This window comes from Bubalus kerabau, chromosome 20 (assembly GCF_029407905.1).
Source record: "Bubalus kerabau isolate K-KA32 ecotype Philippines breed swamp buffalo chromosome 20, PCC_UOA_SB_1v2, whole genome shotgun sequence".
Classification (NCBI taxonomy): Eukaryota; Metazoa; Chordata; class Mammalia; order Artiodactyla; family Bovidae; genus Bubalus; species Bubalus kerabau.
The window spans coordinates 6,394,009-6,419,104 of record NC_073643.1 but is presented as its reverse complement, the minus strand read 5'-3'; the positions used below and the strand labels follow the sequence as shown (position 1 = coordinate 6,419,104).

At 39.1% G+C, this 25,096-nt stretch overlaps 1 protein-coding gene across 5 annotated transcripts in view; it reads right to left on the bottom strand.

The window, feature by feature from the left end:
• Window positions 1-12,002: 12,002 nt before the first annotated feature.
• The window catches only part of RBMS3 (RNA binding motif single stranded interacting protein 3), an 814,140-nt gene continuing 801,046 nt past the window's right edge, over window positions 12,003-25,096 (bottom strand). For all 5 annotated transcript variants that reach the window (XM_055557069.1, XM_055557068.1, XM_055557066.1 and 2 more), the window contains one exon: window positions 12,003-18,592. In XM_055557069.1, the coding sequence (XP_055413044.1) occupies window positions 18,586-18,592 (7 nt within the window). In that variant the 3' untranslated portion in view covers window positions 12,003-18,585. The remainder of the gene's footprint in view (window positions 18,593-25,096) is intronic.

Sequence of the window (25,096 nt, the reverse complement as noted above, 5' to 3'; positions counted from 1 at the left end):
GTTTAATTTATCATGTTAAGGAAGTTTTCAGCTATTATCTCTTCAAATAGTTTTTCAAGTCCTTTCTTCTTCTTTTTTCCTTCTGATACTCCTATAATGCAAATGTTGTCACATTTAAAGTTGTTCCAGTGGTCTCTTAAACTCCCTTTATTTCACTTCATTTTTTTTTCTTTATTGTGTTTTAGGGTAGTAATTTCCACCATTTTGTCTTGTAGCTCACTTTTTCATTCTTCTGCTTCATTTATTCTTCTATTGATGCCTTCTAGTGATTTTTATTTTTAAATTTTAGGTATTGTTCATCTCTGTTTGTTCTTTAGTTCTTCTAGGTCTTTGTTAAACATTTCTTATATATTCTTGATCTGTCCCTCCATTCTTTTTCGAATATCATAGATCATCTTTACTATCATTACTCTAATTCTTTTCAAGTAGAGTATCTATCTCCACTTTAGTTATTCTTCTGGGGTTTTATCTTGTTCCTTCATCTAGGACATGTTTCTCTGCTACCTCATTGTGTGTAACTTTCTGTGGTTGCAGTTTCTGCTCCCCTGGCTGCAGGGTTGTAGCTCTTCTGGCTTCTGCTGTCTGCCCCCTGGTGGATGAGGCTTCCTGGTAGAAGGGACTGTCATTTTCCCGCTAGTGTGTGGAGCTGGATCTTGTCCCTCCAGTGGGCAGAGCCATGGCAAGCAGTGTATTTAGAGATGGCTATGAACTGAGAAAGACTTTAAGCAACCTGTCTCTGGTGAGCAGGGCTGTGTTCCTGCTCTATTGGTTGTTTGGCCTGAGGTGTCCCAGTGCTGGAATCTACAGGCTTTTGTGTGGGGCCAGGTCTTGGTAGGAAAATGGCAGCCTCCTATAGAGTCTACGCCAGTGTACGCTCACCAGAACCACCCCTGCCAGTGTCTTTGTCCCTGTAGTAAGCCACAGTTGCCCTCCACCTCCATAGGAGACCCTCTAACACTAACAGTAAGTTCAGCTGTTTCTTATGAGGCCACTGCTTTTACCTCCGGGCCCTGTTGTGCACAAGACCTTGTGTGCACCCTCCAAGATTTGAGTTTCTGTTTCCCCAAGGCCTGTGGAATTCCTGCAATCAAACCTCGCTGGCCTTCAAAGCCAGTCTCTATGGAGGGCCTCCTCCCATTGCCAGACCTTTAGCCTGGGGAGCTCAGTGTGGGGCTTAGAACTCTCACTCCTGTGGGAGAACTTGGGTGGTTCATTTGCTCTCCAGTGTGTTGGTTGCTCACGTGGCATGCATGGGATTTGATTTAATAATGGCACCCCACTCCAGTACTCTTGCCTGGAAAGTCCCATGGGTGGAGGAGCCTGGTGGGCTGCAGTCCATGGGGTCACGAAGAGTCAGACACGACTGAGTGACTTCACTTTCACTTTTCACTTTTCTGCATTGGAGAAGGAAATGGCAACCCACTCCAGTGTTCTTGCCTGGAGAATCCCAGGGACGGCGGAACCTGGTGGGCTGCCGTCTGTGGGGTCGCAGAGTCGGACACGACTGAAGCGACTTAGCAGCAGCAGCAGGAGCAGCAGCAGCCCTACTAGTGTCTCCTTGTGCCTTCTTCTTTGTCTTGAATGTAGGCATCATTTTTGGTAGGTTTCAATGTTCTGGTGGTGGTGATGATTATTCAGCAGTTAGTTCTGATTTTGGTGTTTCTATAAGAAGGGGTGAGCTATGTTCTTCTACCCTACCATCTTGCCTCTTCCTTGCTTAATTCTTGATTATCTGTTGATAACAAGATATCTTCTGTTGCTGGTCCTCAACACATAGCATTATCCCTTTCAAGCATGGTTAATGGAATTGTTTGTGAAGATTTATTAAAAAGTATTGTCCCTTACCCCAACCCTAAAACATGGTGTTAGAATCTCCTGTAGTTGTAGTTATTCTGATGCTCAGCCCATGATTTGTAATATTGTCCTTAAGAATTCAGTTTTCTCTCTGTCCTTGCCCTCTGCCTTCATTTATCCATTTATTCTCCAACTTATTAACTTTGAACTACATACCAAGCATATGCTACAAACTGGGGGTGAGACAATGAATAAGACTAGGCCCTTTTGGAGATACTAAACTTATCAGGACTGCCCCTGCCTCTAGGCAGCCCTTCTTGAATGCTTCTGTCACCATTAGCTTTTACACTGCATTTCCTTGCTCAGAATCAAGAATATTACCCTTGATTCTCCTCCAGTAGCTTGGACTCACCTTGACACAGAACTCAGTGCACTGCCCTGAAATGTACAGTTCTGTTTCTTCTTCTCTACTGTGAGCTCTTCAAGCCCAGGCATGTTATTCCTCATTATTGTTGCTCAATAATTTTGCAACTAAGGGGTAAAGAGAGTGGAAGAGGAGAAGCTAGGAAAGTACATGGACCACCTGAATGTCACAGACATTGTCCATTACCTTCTGCAGGATTATATATTTATGATGTGGGCATTCTCATATTTAATTCTCCCAACAGCCTTGAGTTATATAGAGACACTAACATTTCCATTTTAAAGACCAATAACCAGTGTTCAAGGGGGAGCAGCATCTTGCCCAGGATCATCCTTCCTTTTCCTAAGTAGAGCATTTGGAATCTAAACTCAAGAGAACTCAATGAGAAAAGGACTTTTGTATACATGACTGCTGGAGTGTGTGTTCAAGTGTGTCTAGACTTTCCACTTCATGGAAACTTCTTGAAGGCAGAAATAATATTTGTTTCATCATTTCTAGTGAAAAGTGCTTAACAAAGTTATCATCAGGAAAGAAATACATTCTTCAAGGGACTGTTCAAATCTCTTTCTTTTGATTTGGGGCATTAAAGGTCTCTGTAGTACTGCTAGAGATCTTCCATCAAGGTTATTCTCTGAGTTCTTGTGAATGACTTTGAAATTTAAATTTTCCTGTCATCTTCTGGAATGAACGCTGAGGTTAAAAAGCCATATTTCATTCCCGTTTCGCCCCCCCCCCGCCCCCACCGCCTTTTCCCCATGGCCCCCAAAGTCTCCTTTTTCTCACCATTGTCCTTTCTCTTGCCTGTGATATATCTGATAAATGTTTTCCTTGTATCTTCAGCTGGCCCTCTTCCTCTCATTTCTCAGTTCTTTATATTTCTAAAGCTGCATTTTCCCTATGGAACTCATGCCAAATATAATTGCCCAGCACCATTTGGGAGAGGATTAGATTTGTTTCATAGGTTGTTTCTTTAGCCTTAATAAGTACTGACACTTATTAACTGGCCACAATTTTCTTCTCCCCTCTGTGGGTTGCATTGCCTTGCTTGTTAATGTGTAAATCATAGGGTTCTTTAATTACATACTGTTGGCTTTTCCTTTCCCCTCAGAGTTAGCTGGAAAATTAGCCCAGGGCTGGGACTCTGATAGAAATATCTAACTGGTTTCTTTGCACACTTTTGGGGATGCTGCTGGCTCAAAGTAGATTGACTTCAGTGTGTGCCTGTGTGTCTGTGTGTGGTTGGCTGCTCTGAACATTTGTGGTGTTCTGAGGTTAAGAACATTTTGGCCTGTGTGTAAGGATAAAACATAGATCAGGGACATTAGCCTTCCAAACTTGAAACTATGCATTCAGATGAATGAATCAAATATTGGTAAACATTATAGTTATCTTGCCACTTCTCATTAACGTTGCCCTACATCTCCTCACAATCTCTCTTGATATTGCCAATCTTGTGTTTCTAGGAAAAGACTGGAAAGTTTCCACTTGATCATAAATTGACTTTATTTGAATTGACTGATAGTAGTTATTTGAACCAGTCTGTGTGTGGAAAAACACTATGTAAAGCCAATTGTAATTCGGGGTTTTTACAAAGTTCTTCTCATGAATGAGAAGCCCACATACATTGTGCCTGTGTACTGGCGCCTCACAGTGTAGCCCTGGGGCCAGCGGCATTGACGTGAGAGTCTCTGGCTATCCTGGACCCACTCCCCAGTGTAGACCCACTCAACAATGTACAGATGTGTGTTCTATCAACAGTGCCTGGTGGTCGTTTCCAGTCTTCAAATCCTCTTGGCTCAGGTGCTTGGAATCTTCCCAACGGGGGTTCCAGACAATGGGCGGGCAAGAAAGCCATCCCTGCTGGCTTGCTGCTTTCCTAACCCACATGACTGTGACAGGTACATAGTGCAGAGGTTGCTCTAGGCTGCTTTGTGGTTTGTTTTACAACAATAGTAACCAAAACCGAGTTCTCTCTTTTGTGTTTACACTCATTTTCCCACTGCCCAGCATTCATCTATGGTATACATTATGCTCCAAAACAGTTGAAAATACACAGAATCTTTTTTTTTTTTTTTTTACTGAAGTATAGTCAATTTACAGTGTTCTGTTAATTACTCCCATGCAACAAAGTGATTTGGTTATACACGTATAAGTTCCTTTAAAAAATATTCTTTTCCATTATGGTTTATCATAAGATATTGAGTATGGTTCTCTGTACCATACAGTAGGGCCTGTTGCTTATCCCTCCTGTATATAAAAGCTACATCTGCTACTCCCAACCTCCTACTCCACCCCTGCCCCTGGACAATCACCAGTCTGTTCTCTATGTCTGTGATTCTGTTTCTGTTTCACAGATAGGTTCATTTGCATATATTTTAGATTCTATGTATAAGTGATTTCATATGGTACTTGTCTTTCTCTTTCTGATTTACATCACTTAGTAGGATAATCTCTAATTGCATACGTGATCCTGAAAACGACATTATTTTACTATAATTAGTAGTATTCCATTGTAGGTACCACATCTTCTTTATCCATTCACCTGTGCATGTACATTTAGGTTGTTTCCACGTCTTGGCTGTGGTGAATACTGATACTATGAATATAGAGGTGCATGTGTCTTTATGAATTATAGTTTTGTCTGGATGTATGCCCTGGAATGGGATTGCTAGATCATATGGTAATTCTATTTTTTGTTCAGAATAGGAGCTTAAATTACATTGAATTCAGAGTTCCCCTAAATGTAATATTTTCCATAGAACTGTATTTGCATGACATCTGTACTGTTACTATTTTCTTTTAACTCTCTTCACTACATGGCCTTAAGTGATGCTAACTATGATTTCAGAATTTTGATGTTTAGTTTGATTTTTCGCATATCATGAATAATGATACCTGTGAAAATGAAACATACTTATCTATGTACCACAAAATAATATGCTGCTTTCTACCCATGTTACATGTGTCCCAGTGTGGAAAACAATGGTATGGTGGGACTTTTTATGGGAGAGAGAACTCCCCCTGGTCATAGACTAATTGTGCTTTTGGTTCTTCTCATTTCTAAGTTTGAAGAATGGAAACCATTCCACTGTTTGCCAGCTTGTTCTGGTTGTCTCTCCAGAAACAGTCATTTACTTTGACACTTTGTCAAAATTTCTGCAGTTTACTCATCTTATTTCTACTAACTACATTTTATACCTTGCACATCTCCAACATGGTAGAGTTCATCTCTGATGATAACTGCTCCCTCAAAGTCTTGTGTTTACAAAATTCGTCCCTACCTAGGTCTAATAAGAAGGAAATACAGCAAATGTGACCAGTGGACCGAATTTTGGTATATATGAACAATGGCATAGGGTACATAAAATGTCCTAAATGATATTGTAATATCAGGCTACTCAGAGTGTGGTCTGGGGACGTGTACCATTTGATAAGTTGTTTATTATTGACCTATCATAAGTACAAAATGTGAGCATCAGGATTTTAAAACTTTCATAGTAATTTGAGGGTAATTTAATATCAGTTGAATTAAAACTTTAACATTGGAATTTTCATTTTGTCTGTTCTTTTATTTCTTCTAGTAAGAAGCCTTTCTTGTGTTTTTAAAAGTACTGGTTTGCAAAAGACTAAAATTTTTTTAAAAATGAAAAATTTGATTCTTTACCACAGATAATTTGAGGAGCACTTGTATAAAAAACTAGATAGAGTACAAAATGTTGCTTTAAATGTACCTCGGAAAAATAGTATTACATTTTAAAAGTTATATATGAGTATTTTTTTAAAAAGTAGAAGGGACATACACCAATATATACCAGTATTTTAGCATTCACTGTCATAGTGGATCATGACCAGAGAAAGCATATCATAACCAGAAAGACAGTAGAGAAAGAGGTGGAAATATTCCTTTTCCTACTCTGGACTTTCCTTCTTTTTGCTCTCCAAACTCTGCAGAATTTCTGCATTTAAAAGTGCAAACACCATAGTCTCTCAACAACTTTTAAAAATTGTTTTTGACTGGATTCATTTTATTAGAGGGTTTTTGAGTGAATTCAATGTTGCCAGAACATCATATTTTTAAACATTGAGACAAAGCATTAGAAGGCTTAACACAGAGTGGGAAACTCATTTTGCCATGCCTTCATACTAAATTACCTAAATTTCAGCTTAACAGATGCAATAAAAGAGAGTTACTGCCAAAAGTCTCTTGCCTGCCTTCAGTAACATCCAGAGTGATTCTCAGAGATCAAATAGACTTATTGGCTACTCAGGCATAGAAACACAGTCACACATAGTTGATATTCTGCTTGGTAGCTATTACCAATGTGATGTAACATAGCTAAAGGAATGATGGGATTTGATGCCAAATTTGAAGTTTGAGCTTGAATGCCAATTCATCTGCTGCTTCTACATTCATGACTGTTTTAAGAATGAGATATTAGTAAGGATCTGAAGACAGTCTTTATTTCATATATAGGGTATTAAAGTAATCCATAAGATTTTGTTTAAAGAAAATTATAAACAGACTCTAATAGAGGAAACTAATCTCCATTATATATGCTACTCCATTAATTAGGAAACTAATCCTCATTAAATATGCATTAAGGCCTGAATATTGTATTAAGGTCTACTTGTGGTTGAGATCCATGAATGTCATTATTAGCTTAAGGATAAATTTCCAACAAAAGTAAGACTTTCCTCTCAAAGTCACCACTCACCTTGCAGTATTCAATAGTATCATTCTGACTCTTTTTCTTTTTTAATTTAATGAATTTGGTTTTTGTTGAACTTTTTGTTTTTTTGGCTGCCATCATGGAGCATCCAGGATACTATTTCCCTGAGCAGGGAACTAACCTGAGCCTCCTGCGATGGCAATCCAGAGTCCCAACCCTGGGGGGAAGTCTGTGTTATGTCTTCTTGAAACTCATTTCTCTCTTATTGTCTTACTACCTGTTTTCCCATCTAGCTACACAAAATTTCTTCTCCACTTCCTTTACTGGAATTCTTCTAGTCTGCCCTGACTTTGAGTGTGTGGCCACTGTTCTTTCTTTGCCCACCTTTATGTTCATTAGTCATCCTCTCCTGAGCCATCTCATCCACTGCCATGCTCTTAACTGTCAACTTTCTCCTCTTGACTTACCCCTGTACTACCTTCAGCTGTGATATCTTCTCAGGTTTTGAGCTGTGGACATATATTAATGTGCTTCACATATATTGAGTTTTGGGGTTTTTTTTTTATAACAAATTGAAGATTTTTGGCAATCTTGATTACAGCAAGTTTATCAGCTCCACTTTTTTGAAGTGTCTCTGTGTCATATTTTAACAATAATTTTTACAAGAATTCCATTTTTTCATTATTATTATGTTAGTTATGGTGATCTGAGATCAGTGATCTTTGATGTTACTATTGTAGTTCTTTTGGACACACAAACCCTTCCATACAAGATGGTAAACTTCAAATGCTGCATGTGTTCTGACTATTTCACCAGCCAGCCATTTCCCCATCTCTCAAACTTTTCTTGAGCTTCCCTAGTCCCTGATGCAGAACAATAATAAAATTAGGCTAGTTAATAATCACACAAAACCTCTAAGAGTACCAGTGAAAGAAAAAGTTGTATGTCTCTCATTTTAAATCAAAAGCTAGAAATGATAAAGCTTAGTGAGGAAGGTTCGTTGAAAGCCATAACAGACTGAAAGGTAGGCCTCTTGGGCCAAGCAGTTAGCCAAATTGTAAATGCAAAGGAAAAGTTATTGAAGCAAGTTAAAAGTGCTACTTAGGGAACACAGGAATGATAAGAAAGCAAAACAACCTCATTGCTGATTTGGAGAAAGTTTTAGTGGTCTAAACAGAAGATCAAGCCATCAACAACATTCCCCAAGCAATATTTAACATTCTCTAAGCCCAAATCTAATCCAGAGGCAGATCCTAAGCCTCTTCAAATCTAGGAAGGCTGAGAGAAGTTAGGAAGCTACAGAAGAAAAGTCTGACACCTGCAGAGGTTGGTTCATGAAGTTTAAGGAAAGAAGCTGTCTCCTTAACATCAAAGCACAAGGTGAAACAGCAAGTGACATTTAAGCTGAGCATTCAAGCTCAGGCTTCAAATTTGGCATCAAATCTCATCATTCTTTTAGCCATGTTACATGATATTTGTAACAGGTACAAAGTAGAATATCAATTGTGTGTGAGTGTGTTTTATTACTTTAATTACATTGTGCCACTCTCTTCTGGCCTGCAGAGTTTCTCCTGAAAAATCAGCTAATAATGTTATGGGAGTTCCCGTGAATGCTACTGTTTGCTTTTCTCTTTTGCTTTTGATATTTTATTCTTTGCTTTTAATTTTTATCAGTTTGATTACTGTGTGTCTCTGTGTGTTCCTCCTTGGGTTTATTCTGCCTGGGACTCTTTGTGTTTCCTGGACTGGGTGACTATTTCCTTTCCTACGTTAGGAAAGTTTTCAGCTAATTATCTCTTCACATATTTTCTCCGGTCTTCTCTCTCTCTCTTCTCCTTCTGGGACCCATATAATATGAACATTGGTGTAGTTAATGTCCCAAAGGTCTCTTCGATGCTCCTCATCTCTTATCATTTTTTCCTTTATTCTGTTTCATGGTAGTGATTTTCACTGTTCTGTCCTCCAGTTCACTTTGCATTCTTTTGTGTCATTTATTCTGCTATTGATTCTCTCTAGCACATTTTTAAATTTCAGTTATTTTATTGCTCATCTGTTTTTTATTCTTCAGTTCTTCTAGGTCTTTGTTAAGCAATTCTTTTATCTTCTGAAACTGTGCCTCCATTGTTCTTCTGAGATTTTGGATCATCTTTACTACCATTATTCTGAATTCTTTTTTTAGATAGATTGCCTATCTCCACTTCCCTTAGTTATTCTTCTGGGGTTTTATCTTTTTCCTTCATCTCGGACATTTTCCTCTGCCATCTAACTTTCAGTGATTGCAATTTCCATTCCTTAGGTTGCAGGGTTGTAGTTCTTGTTTCTGCTCTCTGCCCCATGGTGGATGCAGCTGTTGTACAAGCTTGCTGGTGGGAAGGACTGGTTCCTCCCCGCTGGTGAGTGGAGCTGGGTTGTGTCCCTTTGGTAGGCAGGGCTCTGTCAAGGGCTGTGCTTAGTGGGCAGCTGTGAGCTCACGAGGACTTTAAGCAACCTGTCTGCTATGCTTCTGCCCTGGTTGGATGTTTGGCCTGAGGCGTCCCAGCATTGGAGCTTATAGGCTGTTGGGACGAGTCTGATCTTGGTGAGAAAACGGTGGCTTCCAGGAGTGCTCATGCCACTAAGAATACCCCAGAACTCCTGCAGCCAGTGTCTTTGTCCCCACAGTGAGCCGCAGCTGTGCCTGCCGCCCCCCCCACCTTGCAAGAAAACCTCCTATACCAGCAGGTAGGTCTGACCCAGGCCCAGGCGCTTATGAAGCCACTGCTTTCCCCCCTGGTTCCTGATGTATATGAGACCTTGTGTGTGACCTTCAAAAGTGGAGTTTCTCTTTTCCTCAGTCTTGCGATCAAATCCCACTGACCTTCAAAGCCAGATTCTCTGAGGGCTCCTCTTTCCATTGCCAGACACTCAGCCTGGGAAGCCTGATGTAGGGCTCAGAACTTTCACTCTTTTTGAAAAGCCTCTGCAATGTAATTCTTTTCCAGTTTGTGGATCACCCACCTGGGGGTTATGGGATTTGATTTTATCATGATTGTGCCCTTCCTACTGTCTCACTGCAGTTTCTTCTTTGTCTTTGGACTTGGGATGTCTTTTTTGGCAGGTTCCAGTGAGGTTTTTGTTGTTGCTGCTGCTGGTTGTTCGCTGGTTAGTTGAGATGTTGATGTTTCCATATGAGGTGTGGTCATGTCCTTCTATTCTGCCATCTTCAGGAGCTACTCTTGTTATGTGTGAAGAAAGCGGTTTCTTGAGATGGAATTTACTCCTTGTGAAGATGCTATGAAGATTGTTGAAATGGCAACATAGGATTTACAGTACTATCAGCTGCTACTAGAGTTCCACCCATTTCAGAATGGCATATTCCATCCTTCTTGCTGTCAAAAGTTAAATACCCCCAGATGATTTGAAAAAAGGGCAATGGTAAAATATCTGACTTCTCTGTAAAATGGATGAAGTTGGGAGAGGCAGCAGTGAAGGGTCTGGAAGGTCCATCCTGCGTGTGGATGAGAGAAGATATGATTGCATTCAGACCAGGTAGTCTCTCCATCTACTTTGCATCAAGTCATGGAAGGGTTAAGTGTATTGCTCTCAAAATCTCTTGATCTTATTTCATGCTAAAATGTTGTCATATCATATTCTATGAAATCCTTGTTGATGAGAAGTGTCTACTCTATCTTTGTAACATTAAAATATTTACAGAGTGTCCATGGACTGCATACAGTTCAGTGAAATAGTCAATGAAAAGTTACGCCTATCTATCTGGTAGATAGGACTTTTCCTTCCAGAACAAATCACAGAGATGATGGAAATAGCAAGTTATTTCTGGGATAGAAAATGTGAATTGTGACCAAGGTGATTAGAATGAATGTCCAAATACCCTCTTCTATAGAAATCACAGAATCTCAGGCCAAATGAGGCAAACTTCTGGGGGAAAAAAAAAAACAAACACTGAAAAAGAGTTGCCTTCCATATTGGCATTTCCCAAAGCCTCTGAAGAAGAAAATAACCTTAGAACAAAAGGTTAAACTTTTTTTACAAAAGCTATTTACTTGGCTGTGCCAGGTCGTAGTTGTGGCACACAAGACCTTTAGTTTTGGCACATGGCCTCTTAGTTGTGGCATGTGGGATCAAGTTCCCTGACGAGGGATCCAACCTGGGCCCCCTGCACTGGGAGCACAGAGTCCTAGCCACTGGACCACCAGGGAAGTCCCACAGGGGTTGAGAGTTTGACGCTGTTTTTAAAAGAATACTCTAGCCTTTTAAAGATGTAGGTGCGTGGCTGGGTTGCCCACTTTCCAAGCCTCATCTGGAAAATGGAGCCATGGCAGTACTGACCTGAGAGCATGTGTGTGAAGTTGTGTGAACTCAAGTGTGGGGGCCCCTGGCCGTTTCCGGCACATGGCGAAGGCTCAGCTCAGGTAGTGGTGGCCTTTGCTATTATAGCCATCCTTCACATTATGCTTCTGTTCCGAATCCAGGATTTGGATTTGGAATCCACTGGAGACCCACACAGCAGTTCCACCAGGTGACTACTTTGTCACAGTGGTAACCTGCAGCTTCCTAGAGGCAGGAGAAAGAACCCGAGGGAGAAGACTGCTCCCTCTGTGTCTAAGGATTTAAACAAAAAGATGGCCTTTTGATAGCTGAGACAGATTTTCATTATTATTGAAAATAATGCTCCTTTATAAAAAAAAATCCAGAAATAATAAAACCCTGTGAGATTAAGTCTGAGATATATTACTTTTCACTTTACTAATTTTGGACTGCAGCTAAACATTCTCTTTGTCAGTATCCCTTTAAAGAAAGCATTATTGGTAGATGTTGGGCATGTATTGGAGTTAGAAGCTGATGATCTCTGAATTTTTATGCATAAAAATGAGAAATAATGTATGAGGTCCCAGGGAGACCTAAGTGGTCCATACCTCCAAAACTCCTAAACAGGCTCCTTTGCACGAGCACAATGGTCCCTTTCTCTCACATTTTGTTACCAGGGAGGGTTCTTTTTTTGGATAAATTTTGTAGGAGGCCAATTAAATATAGACACTGTTCCTCCCACTAAGCTTGAAGAAAAACACAACAGCCCTGCTTGGTTGATTTTATTTTCATTTTTTATTGAAAGCTTCATCAAAGAAAACAGAAGTTTAAACCTAACATCCACTGATCTACAGAAAGCTCAAGGAACAGGGAAAATGGTAGCTAATTTGACTGTGGTACAGATGAAAAAGTTAAAAATAAAACCAGAAACACTGTTCAATTACAGAATTTTCCATGACAGTCAAAGACAGCAGTACAAAATGCTCTTAAATAAAATTCAGAATTGAATGATGTTTCAGAAGTTCTATGACATCAGATATGGCCTGAAACAACAGTTTTAAAAGAAGCTGTGTCCCTTTTTCTTCCTTTTTAGAAACTGAGTATTTCATAGCAAGTACACTTTTACATATATATTTTTTAAATTAAGATTCCAATTACATTTTTCTTCTTTTTAAATAAATGGAAGCATTAATTCCCAGAATGGAGAAAAGTTTTTCAAGTATCTCTGTGAAATATTTTTCCTGTTTTGAAACATGGAATAACTCCTGTTTCACATATGAAAAAATAACCTATTTCGAGGAGGAGGACAGAGCATCTTTCTTAATAAGATTAGAGGGTTAACAATACAAAGCATAACACTGAAGTTACACTTTGGATACTATTTAAATTTGAATTTTTTTTTTTAACAAATCCAATGGAATTTCAAGGTCATTCAGCCATAATGTGGTAACACAAAGTCAAAAAAATTACAAAACAGCACAAATTTTTGGTCAAAGATTTAAGATGGGGATAAAAGTGCATATTTAACCAAGAGCTATTACTATATTCCCAAAACTCAATTTTGAGTTGAGCTGTTCTACTGGTTCAAATTTCAATAGTGAACAAAATCAAAATAGCTTTCATTTGAGGAAAGCCAAATTCTTTGCTATACTTTTTTCGTTTATGTTCTGCAAGCATATAGCCAACTTGCACTTGTTTGCAGTGGATGGGAAAGGGACATTATGGATATTAAAAACTCACAGTATATAATGCACTGACATTCATTTTACCAATGATTTCAAAACTGCTTCAATAAATCAATCCTTAACGAGAAACAAAATAGATTTGAATTTTATTTCCAAATGTTTTTTGTTTTCCATCCTCAGGGTGAAATTCTAATAGAAGGAAAGAGAAGTCCTAATAGTTGACAAGAGAAGATAAACAAGGTGCACAAAAGTAAATGATTAGCCCTTCAAAAAGCGGGAGTGATTGTATTTCTGCAGGACTGGGGCTTCAGGGCAGTCACTAACTGGAGGGAATACAATGGATTGAAAATGTGGACCCAGTGGCCTAGTGGTTCTTCCAGCAACTCCAAGACCTGCCTCACCCTGCTCCAGCTTTAGAACTGCCGCATAGACAGTGCTATTCTAAAATCATTATTTTCCCTCCCAGAAATAAAATAGAAACAAGGAGAAGCTATCCATCTTTTTTTTTTTTTTTTTTTTTTTACATGACAGGATATATGTTGGGGGTAAAAAGCCAGAAATCACCAGTCTGGGCTGAGCTTCCCTGCCTTACATGAAAAAAGATTGTTGGGGCCACTCAGGGATTTTGTTCTCAGCTTCTGTACTTTTCCTGAACTCTCTGTATTCCACAAGGGAAAGCCATGACCAAGAATACTTGGATTACGGGACCAACTTCATGTGTCAGAATATTTGGTAAGAAATGTTCAGTTTGAGTTAGACTCAGCTGTCTTCCAATGCCATGGTAGGTGTCATTTGCAAAACAAATGGATTCATTACTGGAATCTCATTATTAGTCTGTCACGGGAAGGGTGTCAACCCCGTCAGTCCTTTAAATTGGAATGAGGGGCTGTCAGTCCCAGTGAGCTCAGAATTTTGAAGCCTGCCAGTCATGTTTTTCAATTACATGGAAAACAAAATTTCATTCTTACTCTTTTACTGAGGACAAGGTAATAGAGATCAGGGTTCTATGACATGTTTAGATTTGACTATGAAATGTGGTTCCTCCAATGTGCTGCATGTCATTATCTACCTATATAAATAGCCTTTCATTTGATTTCATATCATATAAAAACATTTATCACTGAAACCCACTTAAAAATGTCTCCCTGCTTATCAGCTCATCTTGCAGTGGTTCCTGCACTCAAAGTAAGAATGAGACTGAATTGTCAAGTGTCTTTTCAGTCTCCTACTAAGATTATCATCTGTCTAGACAGTCCATTGAAACTTTTCCTCAAGCATAAAGAAGACTTCAAAGGTCCTAATAAGATCTCAGCTTTCATTAATGGAAATTTTAGGTCACTGTGAAAGACATAGGGTGTGTGTGTGTGCACGCTACGTCACTGCAGGCGTGCTGACTCTGTGTGGTCCTATGGACTGTCGCCCACCAGGCTCCTCTGTCGATGAGATTCTCTAGGCAAGAATCCTGGAGTGGGTTGCTGCACCCTCCTCCGGGGGATCTTCCTAACCCAGGGATCAAACCTGTATCTCTTATGTCTACCTGCAGTGGCAGGCAGGTTCTTTACCACTCACTAGGGCTACCTGGGAAGCCCATATGCATATAATAGACACCCCAGTTATTCAAATAGAGTTAGGAAAACTAAGTACTTTTATTTTCTTATCCGTAGATTAAAAATGATTATAAAAGTTTTTCAAGCAGTTAATGGATTCTGTAGGTTCAGCGAACCTCCTGTCCTATCTGGCCTCCTCCTAGGGCTTTCCATCTCTGACATGGGTGCTTTTAACATGTAGTTTTTCATTAGGAGGGGGTGGAAGTGCGTCATATGTGCTGTCAAATGCAGCAGATCTGTTAAGGTCACAGGAGAGTTGATTCAAGTGGTGAAGCATGGCACAACATTTGAGGGTTGAAACTACCAGGGAAACAAACTAACCCTGACCAAACCACCGCTGGGTCAAAGGTTTTATTATTGAGAGAATAGCATGTAACTTGCACTATTTTAGACATGCCCGTGTTGAAGGCCAGTCTTCCACCCTGCAAGTGTTACCTATGGTCCCTGATGACTTCAGAAGATGTGGTCATGCTCTGAGGAGTTCCCAGTCACCATGCAGACTGCCTTGACAATACCTCCTCCTCATTAAAAGAATACCCGCTTCTCCACTGACCACGGAACCAGAGTTTGGAGGAAATAATGTTTATCCCATTTGGATTATGGTTTTACTTTGCTTACTGACACTTACACGTTAAGTCTTGGCAATTGCAGATGAGAGGAAAAATTGAAAATCTGAATAAATGCTTGAAGTATAGTGAACCAGAATACTTTAAAAAATGATTGTAGTCCTAAATTGGGTTAAAATCTCCATAACCTATACTGTTGATTAAATTAGGATTCTGATGTCAGTGTGTATTGAATGCATGTTTTGGTTTACTTTTCATACAATGTAATGCTGCCTACCTATTGATGTATTTATTTTTTTCCCAGGCTTGATTCTTAAAATTAATTTTTAGGTGATAAATTTTAGAGATGATACATGCAAATTTGAACATGTGCCACTTTTCCTTCTTTTTGATTTAAAATAAGATATGTTATGGCATAATATATATTAAAAAAAAAACAAACATAAAGCACAGATGGACACATAAAATGGCAAGTCATTTTCTTTTGCCGGAAGTGGCTTAAAAAATTGAGATTACTGAAATTTTATAGTTGAAAAAAATGTTGCTGAATGTATAAATAAAGCAGTAGTTTTGAATAGAAACAGGAAGTTACCTAGACACAGTCATCAGCCACATGGTAGCTACCCCTTAGCCTCATTGTTGATTGTGGAAATGAGACTTTCTTTGTATCACATTATGTTTTTTGTTTTACAGAAAACAAAGGAAGTATGTTGATTTCATATTCAAATGAATTATGCCCAGGATAATCCTTATTTATACACAGAGTTCAGAGACTGAAAAAGAGAAATAAAAAGCACAGCTCCTATACAGGTTTGCTCATCCCCCTGTAACTCGGAGGCCCATTTCTCAAAGAGAAAATGCCGTCCTTAAAATACATGAGAAGCTGAAGAATGGAACAAAACAAAAGTTTAGTATTCTCTCTAAAGCATGGAAAACCATAGGGATGGCTGTGACCAGTTGGAATTTTTTTGTAGCACATGCTACACTGCCTTGGCTAAATTTTTGCCTCTAATTGGACCACAAAGATATGGAATCACTCTCTAGATAAGAGCTTTCAATTCATGGGATTTTCAAATAAGAGAATTAGGTATATTTTAACACTAGACCTTTGTTTATAGATCAAACATAGTGTAATGTTGATGAATTTTATGAGTCAAACTCATTATTCATGTTGACCTAATGGGAATATGATTTACCTTTTAATATGTTAGTTTTTAAATGCCTACCCTGTTTTCTTTTATAGTGCCTCTTCCTTCTGGACTAAGGTTCCTGTCACTTTGTGAAAAGAGTTTCAACTATTGATTCTAATAAGCCATTGGAAAGCCATTCTAGTGCATGGTTCAATTAACAGAGTTCCACTGTCTTCCATTTCAGGTAAAACTGTACAGGTTGAACATAGATTTTATGAGTCAAATATGCAGAGGTGCTTGGTAAGTCAATTTAATTCATTTTAGACAAAGTTTTGCATCATTCTCAATGTAAGATATATCTCCTTTGGCTTTAAGAATTGATCAAATCTAATTATTTGGGTTCTTATTCATATAAATCATATAATTTCTTGATTGTCAACTAGCATTAAAAGCTTACCTGAATTCCACTAATAGAATCCTCAATCTCATTGGTCCTATTTGCCTCAGAGAGTTAAACTGAAATTAAAAAGTCTGTCTTGTCTTTCTTCTGACGATACCAGGATATGAAAATACAATGAAATGAGGCACACACACCAAAAAGATATCGCTTCCCTAACTACAGGGTCAAGGTGGCTATTCATGGTAGATGATGACAAAGACTGAGACAAGAAGACAAAATCTAGAGGTGCGGAAATTTAGAAGGAAGGCTATTGTTAGAAATACCGCACAAGGCCTTTTCAGGAGACCACTCACCACTCAACAGAGCCTCACTGAGCTTTTTCAACAAGTGATCTTTCAGACCAGTTCAGGAAGTATCTTGAGTCCAAAATTCACATAATGAAATTTCAACCTGTTAAACAAGCGTGTTAGCTCATTGGTGGCCATCGATACAGACTTCATGATTCAAGAGCACTAGGAAAGAACCAGAAAGCACATGGAATTTAAAGCCATTTGGCTCTATTGGTTGGAATCCAGAACTCTTGGCGCTAATATTGCTGACCACAGGAACAAGCTTCTACTATCCACAAATATACATTTAAAATAAAAACTTTTTTTTTTTTTTGCAGTATGTAAAACACCAGTGGAAGGTAGTTTAAACAAACAAAGAACTGGTCCGGCCATGTAGGTCAAATAAAATTTTAAAAAAGAAAAGAGAGGAAAAGAAAAGCAACCTCTATCTTCTGGACTGCAACAGGGTGCCACTTCATCTTTGGTATAAAACAGGCCATCCATAGGCTGAATTTGATCACAACTAGGAAAGACTACAGAAATTGTCAACAATTTCTCTATCTATTGCTTTTTTTGTGTGTTTTTTTTTCTTTTTTGCACTTTTTGACAATAAGCTCCTATCTACTTAAGTTTTGTTTTTTTTTTTTAATGCTCTTAAGCTAGATTTTGCAATGTGACAAGCAAAGCTGACTAAAAAGTTTGTAAAGCTCATAAAAAAGACTGCAGATAAAAAGCACTAATGATTTTGCTAGCGATCACGCTTTGGAAATTAAAAAAATCTGCATTCTGCCCCCCAAACACGCATTATTTCTAATGCAGTTGTTTTTAAACCAACATTAATAACTTTACCTTAAAATGTTTTAGCCTTCTAGAACAATTCAACACTTAAGACAAAGTTCATGAGAAGTCCCAGCATTTCCCCAATTCTTGCAGTTGCCATGGTTTCTTTTATCAGCAAATTTTCTTCAAATGAAGAAAAACATTTTCTTTAAAACTGTACAGTTTTTTTTTTCCACCCTAAAAACTCATAGTCTTAGACTTCTGTACCAGTGAAAACCGGTACAATATTTCAATTCTTTCTTGGTTTTAACAAGACGTTGACAGCTTGCCTCGAGAGCCTTTGACGTCCTTAAAATTAAGGCAATTAAGATTCAAGATAAACCTTACCTAAATATTTCTAAGAAAAAAATAAAATAAAAAAAAAACCCAACCCACTAGATTTAAACAAGAAGAGAAAAAGAAAGAGTAGCTTAATTACTGAGGAAGACAATTTGTTTCCATTTCTGCTTGCCCACCTCTTGACATCAGATTTCCTGTTTTAAAAAAAAAAAAATCTATCTACACCTTCAGATAAATTCTGAATTCAAATGTTCTTCCACGTGAATATCAACCTTCCATGTTTTGCTTTATTTGTTTGTAGTAGTTGTTGTCCTCTTCTGGGATTGTTTTCTTTAATTAAAAAAATGATGCAAAAGTAAACTGTCAGACCACATGAAGGAACCATTTGCACAGCACGTAAAAACATGTTGTTTTCATTGGGTAAAGTAGAAAATTAAAAAAACAAACAAAACAGCATTCCATCGACGCCTGTGCAAAACTGGAAGCCAACTTCTTGTTTAATGAAGTTTCTTCATTCAAGGCAGAGTTTCAGACGGACATTCTTCAGTCTTGCTTATGGTCTGTGAAAACAATGAAGGAGGAGTGGTCATTACACCAAAGCAATTTTGAAATCCCCTTCGGTGACCTTTCCAGTGAGCATTCTTTATTTTTTTTTTAATTTTTTAAAATTTTATTTTATTTAACTTTACAATATTGTATTGGTTTTGCCATATATCAAAATGAATCTGCCACAGGTATACATGTGTTCCCCATCCTGAACCCTCCTCCCTCCCCACACCATCCCTCTGGGTCATCCCAGTGCACCAGCCCCAAGCATCCAGTATCGTGCATCAAACCTGGACTGGCGAGCATTCTTTAAAAGCTACCAAGGTCTCTCAATGTAAGAGTCATTAAGGAAGTCGTCAAGACACAGTGGGCTTAGAAGCATGTCAAATTCTGCCACTTTCATACTGATCCATATTTGCAGCTTGTTCATATTAAATATCTTGGCTAATAGATCAAGAATATCTCTTAATTGCAAAGTTTCAAATATACAAATATATCTAGACAGGTAATATTTCCTATGTTCATGGAATGTATTCTTCAATATTTGGCTTATGTTTTAGCTCCCCAAGAAATCCCTTGAGTAATTTTGTCCTTCCAGAACTCCCATGAAATCCATCACAAACTCAGTCAATAAATCTATGATTCCCTATTATATATCCAGGATACAGAAAAAAATTTTTTTAATTGAAGTGTAGTTGACTTACAATGTAGTGATAATTTCTGCTGTATAGCAAAGTGATTCAGTTACATATAAATGTATACATTTTAAAATATTCTTTCACATTATGGTTTATCCTAGGATACTGAATACAGTTCCCTGTGCTATCCAGTAGGAACCTGCTGTGTATCCAATCCCATAAATAAGAGCGCACATCAGCAGCAATGTATTGTGTGTTATCACACAGAGCTCACCAAGTGTTTCCACATGAGCCGGAGGCTTATTTCTGAAGACAGGTAAGAGAGCAGTGAAGCTTTGTTCACGCTCCAGTTTCTTCTCTTCTTCCTTGCTCTTCTATCTCAACAAGGTGTTAAAATCTTGAGAGGAGGGACTATATTTTGCTTCTGTGTTTTACTCTGCAGGAGTCGGGGAGACTGATGTGCACATCATAGGTGTTTAAATGGACAGATGCCACTTTGCCAGCCCAGCCCACATGATACTTTCTGCTTCTGCCCCATCTATATGGCAGGGCTGAGCTAACAGTGGGTTGATCTTTACTCTTACCTCTTCCACCCACAGATTAGAATTTGGCTCAAGAATTTCAGGGGTATCTTTTACAAATAAAGATTCTTCAAAACTTTCTTTAGGTCCTGTTTCATGAAACCTTCCCTCGGTGCTCCATGGGTTCTTCTGATGCCCGGTTGCTTGCTTTCATGAAGAAAGCTCAGGGTTGCTGTGTAAGGGTGTCCGTCCAGGTGTTCTGCCGCACAGGATGCACTGATGCAGGAGAACCTAGGGCTAATTCCAGCCCACAGTCTGTTCCCCAAGCTGTGTACTCCAGAACAGGGCTGCATTTGCCCTGAGCATCTGGCCCTTACTCAAATTCACAAAAAGCCCTCTCAATGATGTTTTGAACTAGGTGAGACTTAGCCTGGGATGACCCAGAGGGTTTTCTTTTTCTAGTCTGCCAAAAGCCCTCATATGACCCAGCTGTGGCTCTTAGAAACCTGCCTAACTTGTTCCTAGAATCATGTAAGGAAAGCAACTTGTTGATAGATTATTTCCATTGTTAACCAGAGTTTAAGTCTCTAGAAATACATTTATTTTTCTGTGTTATGAAAGAAAGTGGCATTCCTTTTTAGAATGAAAGCCATCAAAATTGTCAAAATAGCAGTAACAGTAAGGGAAATTTTAGTCGTCATCATCCTGGGAACCATGGGAACCATGGAGTATATTTGATCTCTCTATATATACCTTTGCAAAGTATATCCTTATTCCATTTATTTCTAAAACTCTGTCTTGTTATGGGAACCACATTTGGTGTGTGTTTTTGTGTTTGTTTTTAGGTCTATTCTTTGGTCCCATTTCCATCTTCCACCCTGATATTACTGTGCATTGGGCAGAAAATGCCTAATATGGCAAGAATCTGCCTCAGACCTGTTCAGTGAATGCTTTCAGTCAGTGGGCTGCATGACACGGAACCCCTCACTGCAGGCATGTCAGCTGGGCTAGTCTCCACGCATCCGTGTGTATGCGTGAGGCTGCAGCTACCTTCCTTCTTTGTTACTGGAGGATAATGGCTTTACAATGTTATGTTAGTTTCTGCTGTACAAAAAAGTGAATCAGCTATATGTATACATACATCCCCTCCCTTCTGGCCTCCCTCTCACTACCACCATCCCACACCTCTAGGTCATCACAGAGCCCTGAGCTGAGCACCCTGTGCTACACAGCAGCTTCCCACTAGCCAGCTATTTTATACATTGTAGTGTGTATACCGGAGAAGGCAATGGCACCCCACTCCAGTACTCTTGCCTGGAAAATCCCATGGATGGAGGAGTCTGGTAGGCTGCAGTCCATGGGGTCGCTAAAAGTCAGACATGACTGAGCGACTTCACTTTTCACTTTCATGCATGGGAGAAGGAAATGGCAACCCACTCCAGTGTTCTTGCCTGGAGAATCCCAGGGACCAGGGAGCCTGGTGGGCTGCCGTCTATGGGGTCACACAGAGTCGGACATGACTGAAGTGACTTAGCAGCAGCAGTGTGTATATATCAATGCTACTCTCTCAATTCGTCTTACCCTCTCCTTCCTTTCCCCACTGTCTACAAATCCATTATCTTCATCTTTGTCTCTATTTCTGCCCCACAAATAGGTTCATCAATACTGTTTTTCTAGATTCCATGCATGCATGCTAAATCACTTCAGTTGTGTCTGACTCTGTGTGACCCTACAGACTGTAGTCTGCCAGGGTTATCCTCTGTCCATGGGATTCTTCAGGCAAGAAAACTGAACTGGGTTACCAAGCCTTCCTCCAGGGAATCTTCCTGACCCAGGGTTTGAACCCGCATTTCCTGCATTGAAGGCAGATGCTTTACCACTGAGTCACAGGGGAAGTACCTCTAGATTGCATATATACACATTCAGTTTAGTCCCTCAGTCATGTCTGACTCTTTGCAAACCCCACGGACTGCAGCATGCCAGGCTTCCCTGTCCATCACCAACTCTGGGAACTTGCTTAAACTCATGTCCATTGAGTTAGTGATGCCATCCAATCATCTCATCCTCTGTTGTCCCCTTCTCCTGCCTTCAATCTTTCCCAGCGTCAGGGTCTTTTCCAATGCGTCAATTCTTCACATCAGGTGGCCAAAGTATTTGAGCTTCAGCTTCAGCATCAGTTCTTCCAATGAATATTCAGGACTGATTTCCTTTAGGATTGACTGGTTTGATCTCCTTGCAGTCCAAGGGACTGTCAAGAGTCTTCTACATATACACGTTAATATACGTATCCTTTTCTTCCTGACTTACTTCACTCTGTATGAGACTCTAGGTTCATCCACGTCAGTACAACTGACTCAATTTTGTTCCTCTTTATGATTAATATTCTATTGTATATACGTATCATAATCCTCTTTATCCATTCATGGACATCTAGGTTGCTTCTGTGTCTTGGCTATTGTAAATAGTGCTGCAATGAATATTTGGGGTGTATCTTTTTGAGTTATGGTTTTCCTCTGGGTATATGCCCAGGAGTGGGATTGTTGGGTCATATTGGAGCTACTTTCAAGTTTTATAACCTTACACAAATGTTTCCAATAGCCTCCTCCCATCACTTACTTCATCCTTCAAGTGGTCTTGTTGCTACATGAAAACAAATGAGAAGAAATAAATGGTTGTACTTTACATCTTCATGGTGGCTTGCTGAAGTCTGAATGGAAGACTATTTAATAGTCTATTGCTATTTAATAGAACTAAATTCATTCCTGGGCTTCCCTGGTAGCTCAACTGGTAAAGAATCTGCCTGCGATGCACTTTCGCTTCCCTGGAGTTGGGGTGGAGAGCGTGGTCAGAAGTGGTGCTGAGAGAAACACTGCTCTAACAGAGGTGCAATGCTTGTTTAATTGTAGCTCTCTTCAGAGCTGTTAATACACTAATGGACATGACCCCCTACAGGGCCAGATAGATACTTACTTCCTGAAAGATTGCAGTATGTTCTGGTCTCCTTTGGAATGCTTTAAAAATTATTAAAAAACTGTAAGAGAATTTTTTTGTCAGTATAATTATTTTGATACTATTGTAAAAGATCACATGTTTACAAAAACATTTTTTTTTTCCTATTGATGCCTTTCTTTGTTGATAACCTAACTGTATGTTTAGTTTACTGAGGGTAATCAGGTAGTGGGAGAATAGTGTGTGGTCTTCTCCACACTCTGGATCACAGAATTCGTCTTTTCACATGAAAATCTGTGAAGTTAATCTGTCAGGAATGATGTTGGTGAATATGGGATGATTAAATCATTTTAAGGCTTCTAGCGTAAAAGTCTACAATTCTAAAATGGTGATTTACTACTTTTTAATGTATTCACTCTGCTTTTGGGGGGGGTGGGGGGGGGGGAAGATGGAAGATGGGAGTATTCAGACTGACTCAGTGATCTTAAAATGTGGTCAGTCTCCCTACCTTCACACTGACCTTAGAGGGCTTCTATCTCAACCCTAGTATTGCTAGGGCTTTGTAATCTTTCAAGTCTTCTCTAAAAGAACTGTCATAACACCAGTTGTCTATACATGGTCAGTATATTAATCAGCAAATTATATGCCCTTGATTACTATCCACACATGTCCGTTAAGTTTGTGACTCATGATACATTTTATTTGTATTTTCGTAATGCTCTCAGTCACACAAATTCCTTTTTACGGTGCATCTCATTTTAATTTAAAAAAGTCTCACTATCCAACTTAAATGTTCTTCTTGCTCCTGATCAAAGCCTTAACATTTTGGAAGCTTTCTGTTTTTTTATGAATGCCAGTGCCTGACATAAGCATTATGTAAATGTACGCTTTCACACGTCATTAGGACAGGGAAGGTAGACAGGAGTGAATTTGTGCTGTGCTGTGCTTAGTAGCTCAGTCGTGTCTGACTCTTTGCAACCCCATGGACTGTAGCCCGCCAGGCTCCACTGTCCATGGGATTCTCCAGGCACGAATACTGGAATGCGTAGCCATTCCCTTCTCCAGGGGATCTTCCTGAGTCAGGGATCACACCCACATCTCTTAACGTCTCCTGCATTGTTAGGTGGGTGCTCTACAGTCTGAGTTACCAGAAGCCCTCACCCCAAATCCAGGGAAGGGTGGTCAGCCTTCCCTCAGCGATGCAGACCTGCCTTATACTTTCTGGAGAACACTGATCTAATCTCTCACTTAAGGGAGGCCCCTTGAGTAAAAACTGGTAAATGGAAAAGATGGAATTTTAAGGACTTCTGGTTTTGTATATTAGAATAAAGCTTTGCTTGCAGACTCATACGTTTCAAGTCCTAGTTTTTTAAAGCCATTTTCTAAGTACACAAAGAAAAACTGGGAGTAAACTGAGCAGAAACTGGAATTTCCAAAGAACATCCAAAATAAAGCACAGGTATCTTTTTCCTGGTTTGGGTAAAGAGTAACCAGCCTCTTACATTACTATCCCCTTTCAACAATAGGAGAGAAAAAAAAAAAGACAACAAAATAGGAGGTAATGTTTTTTTAGCTTGAAAAGTGGAATTTGGAATATTAAAATTTTGCTGACCCATGATTCCAAATATAACCTTTTTGTTCATATGCACATTATTAACATTTCTCAAACTTTTGTCCTATAACCTTCTGTTGTGTTGTCTGTAGTTTTTTTTTTTTTTAAACTTTTTATTGGAGTATAGTTGATTTATACTTGTTAGTTTCAGTTGTACAACAAAGTGAATCAGTTACATTAAACGTATACCCACTCTATTTTAGATTCTTTTCCCATATATGCCATTAGAGAGTACTGAGTAGAGTTCCCTGTGCTATATAGTAGGTCCTTATTAATGATCTTATCTGTAATAGTGTGCATCTGTTGATCCCAGTCTCCCGATTTATCCCTCCTCCTCTAACCCCCTTGTAACCATAGGTTTGTTTTCCACATCTGTAACTCTATTTCTATTTTGTAAATAAGTTAGTTTGTATCATTTTTAAGATTCCACAAATGAGCGATATCATAAAATATTTGTCTTTCTCATTCTGAATTTACTCAGTAAGACAGGCTCTAGGTCCATGCATGCAGCTGCAAAAGGATTTATTTCACTCATTTTATGGCCGAGTAATATTCTGTTGTCTATATGAACCACATCTCCTTTATCCTCTTTTCTGTCGATGAATGTTGAGGATGCTTTGATGTCTTGGCTATTGTAAACAGTGCAGCAATGAATATTGGGTTGCTTGTATATTTTTGAAATATGGTTTTTGCAAGACATATGCCCATAAGTGGGATTCCGGATCATATGGAAACTTTTGGTTTCTTTTGAGGAACCTCTGTACTCTTTTCCATAGTAGTTGTACCAATTTACATTCC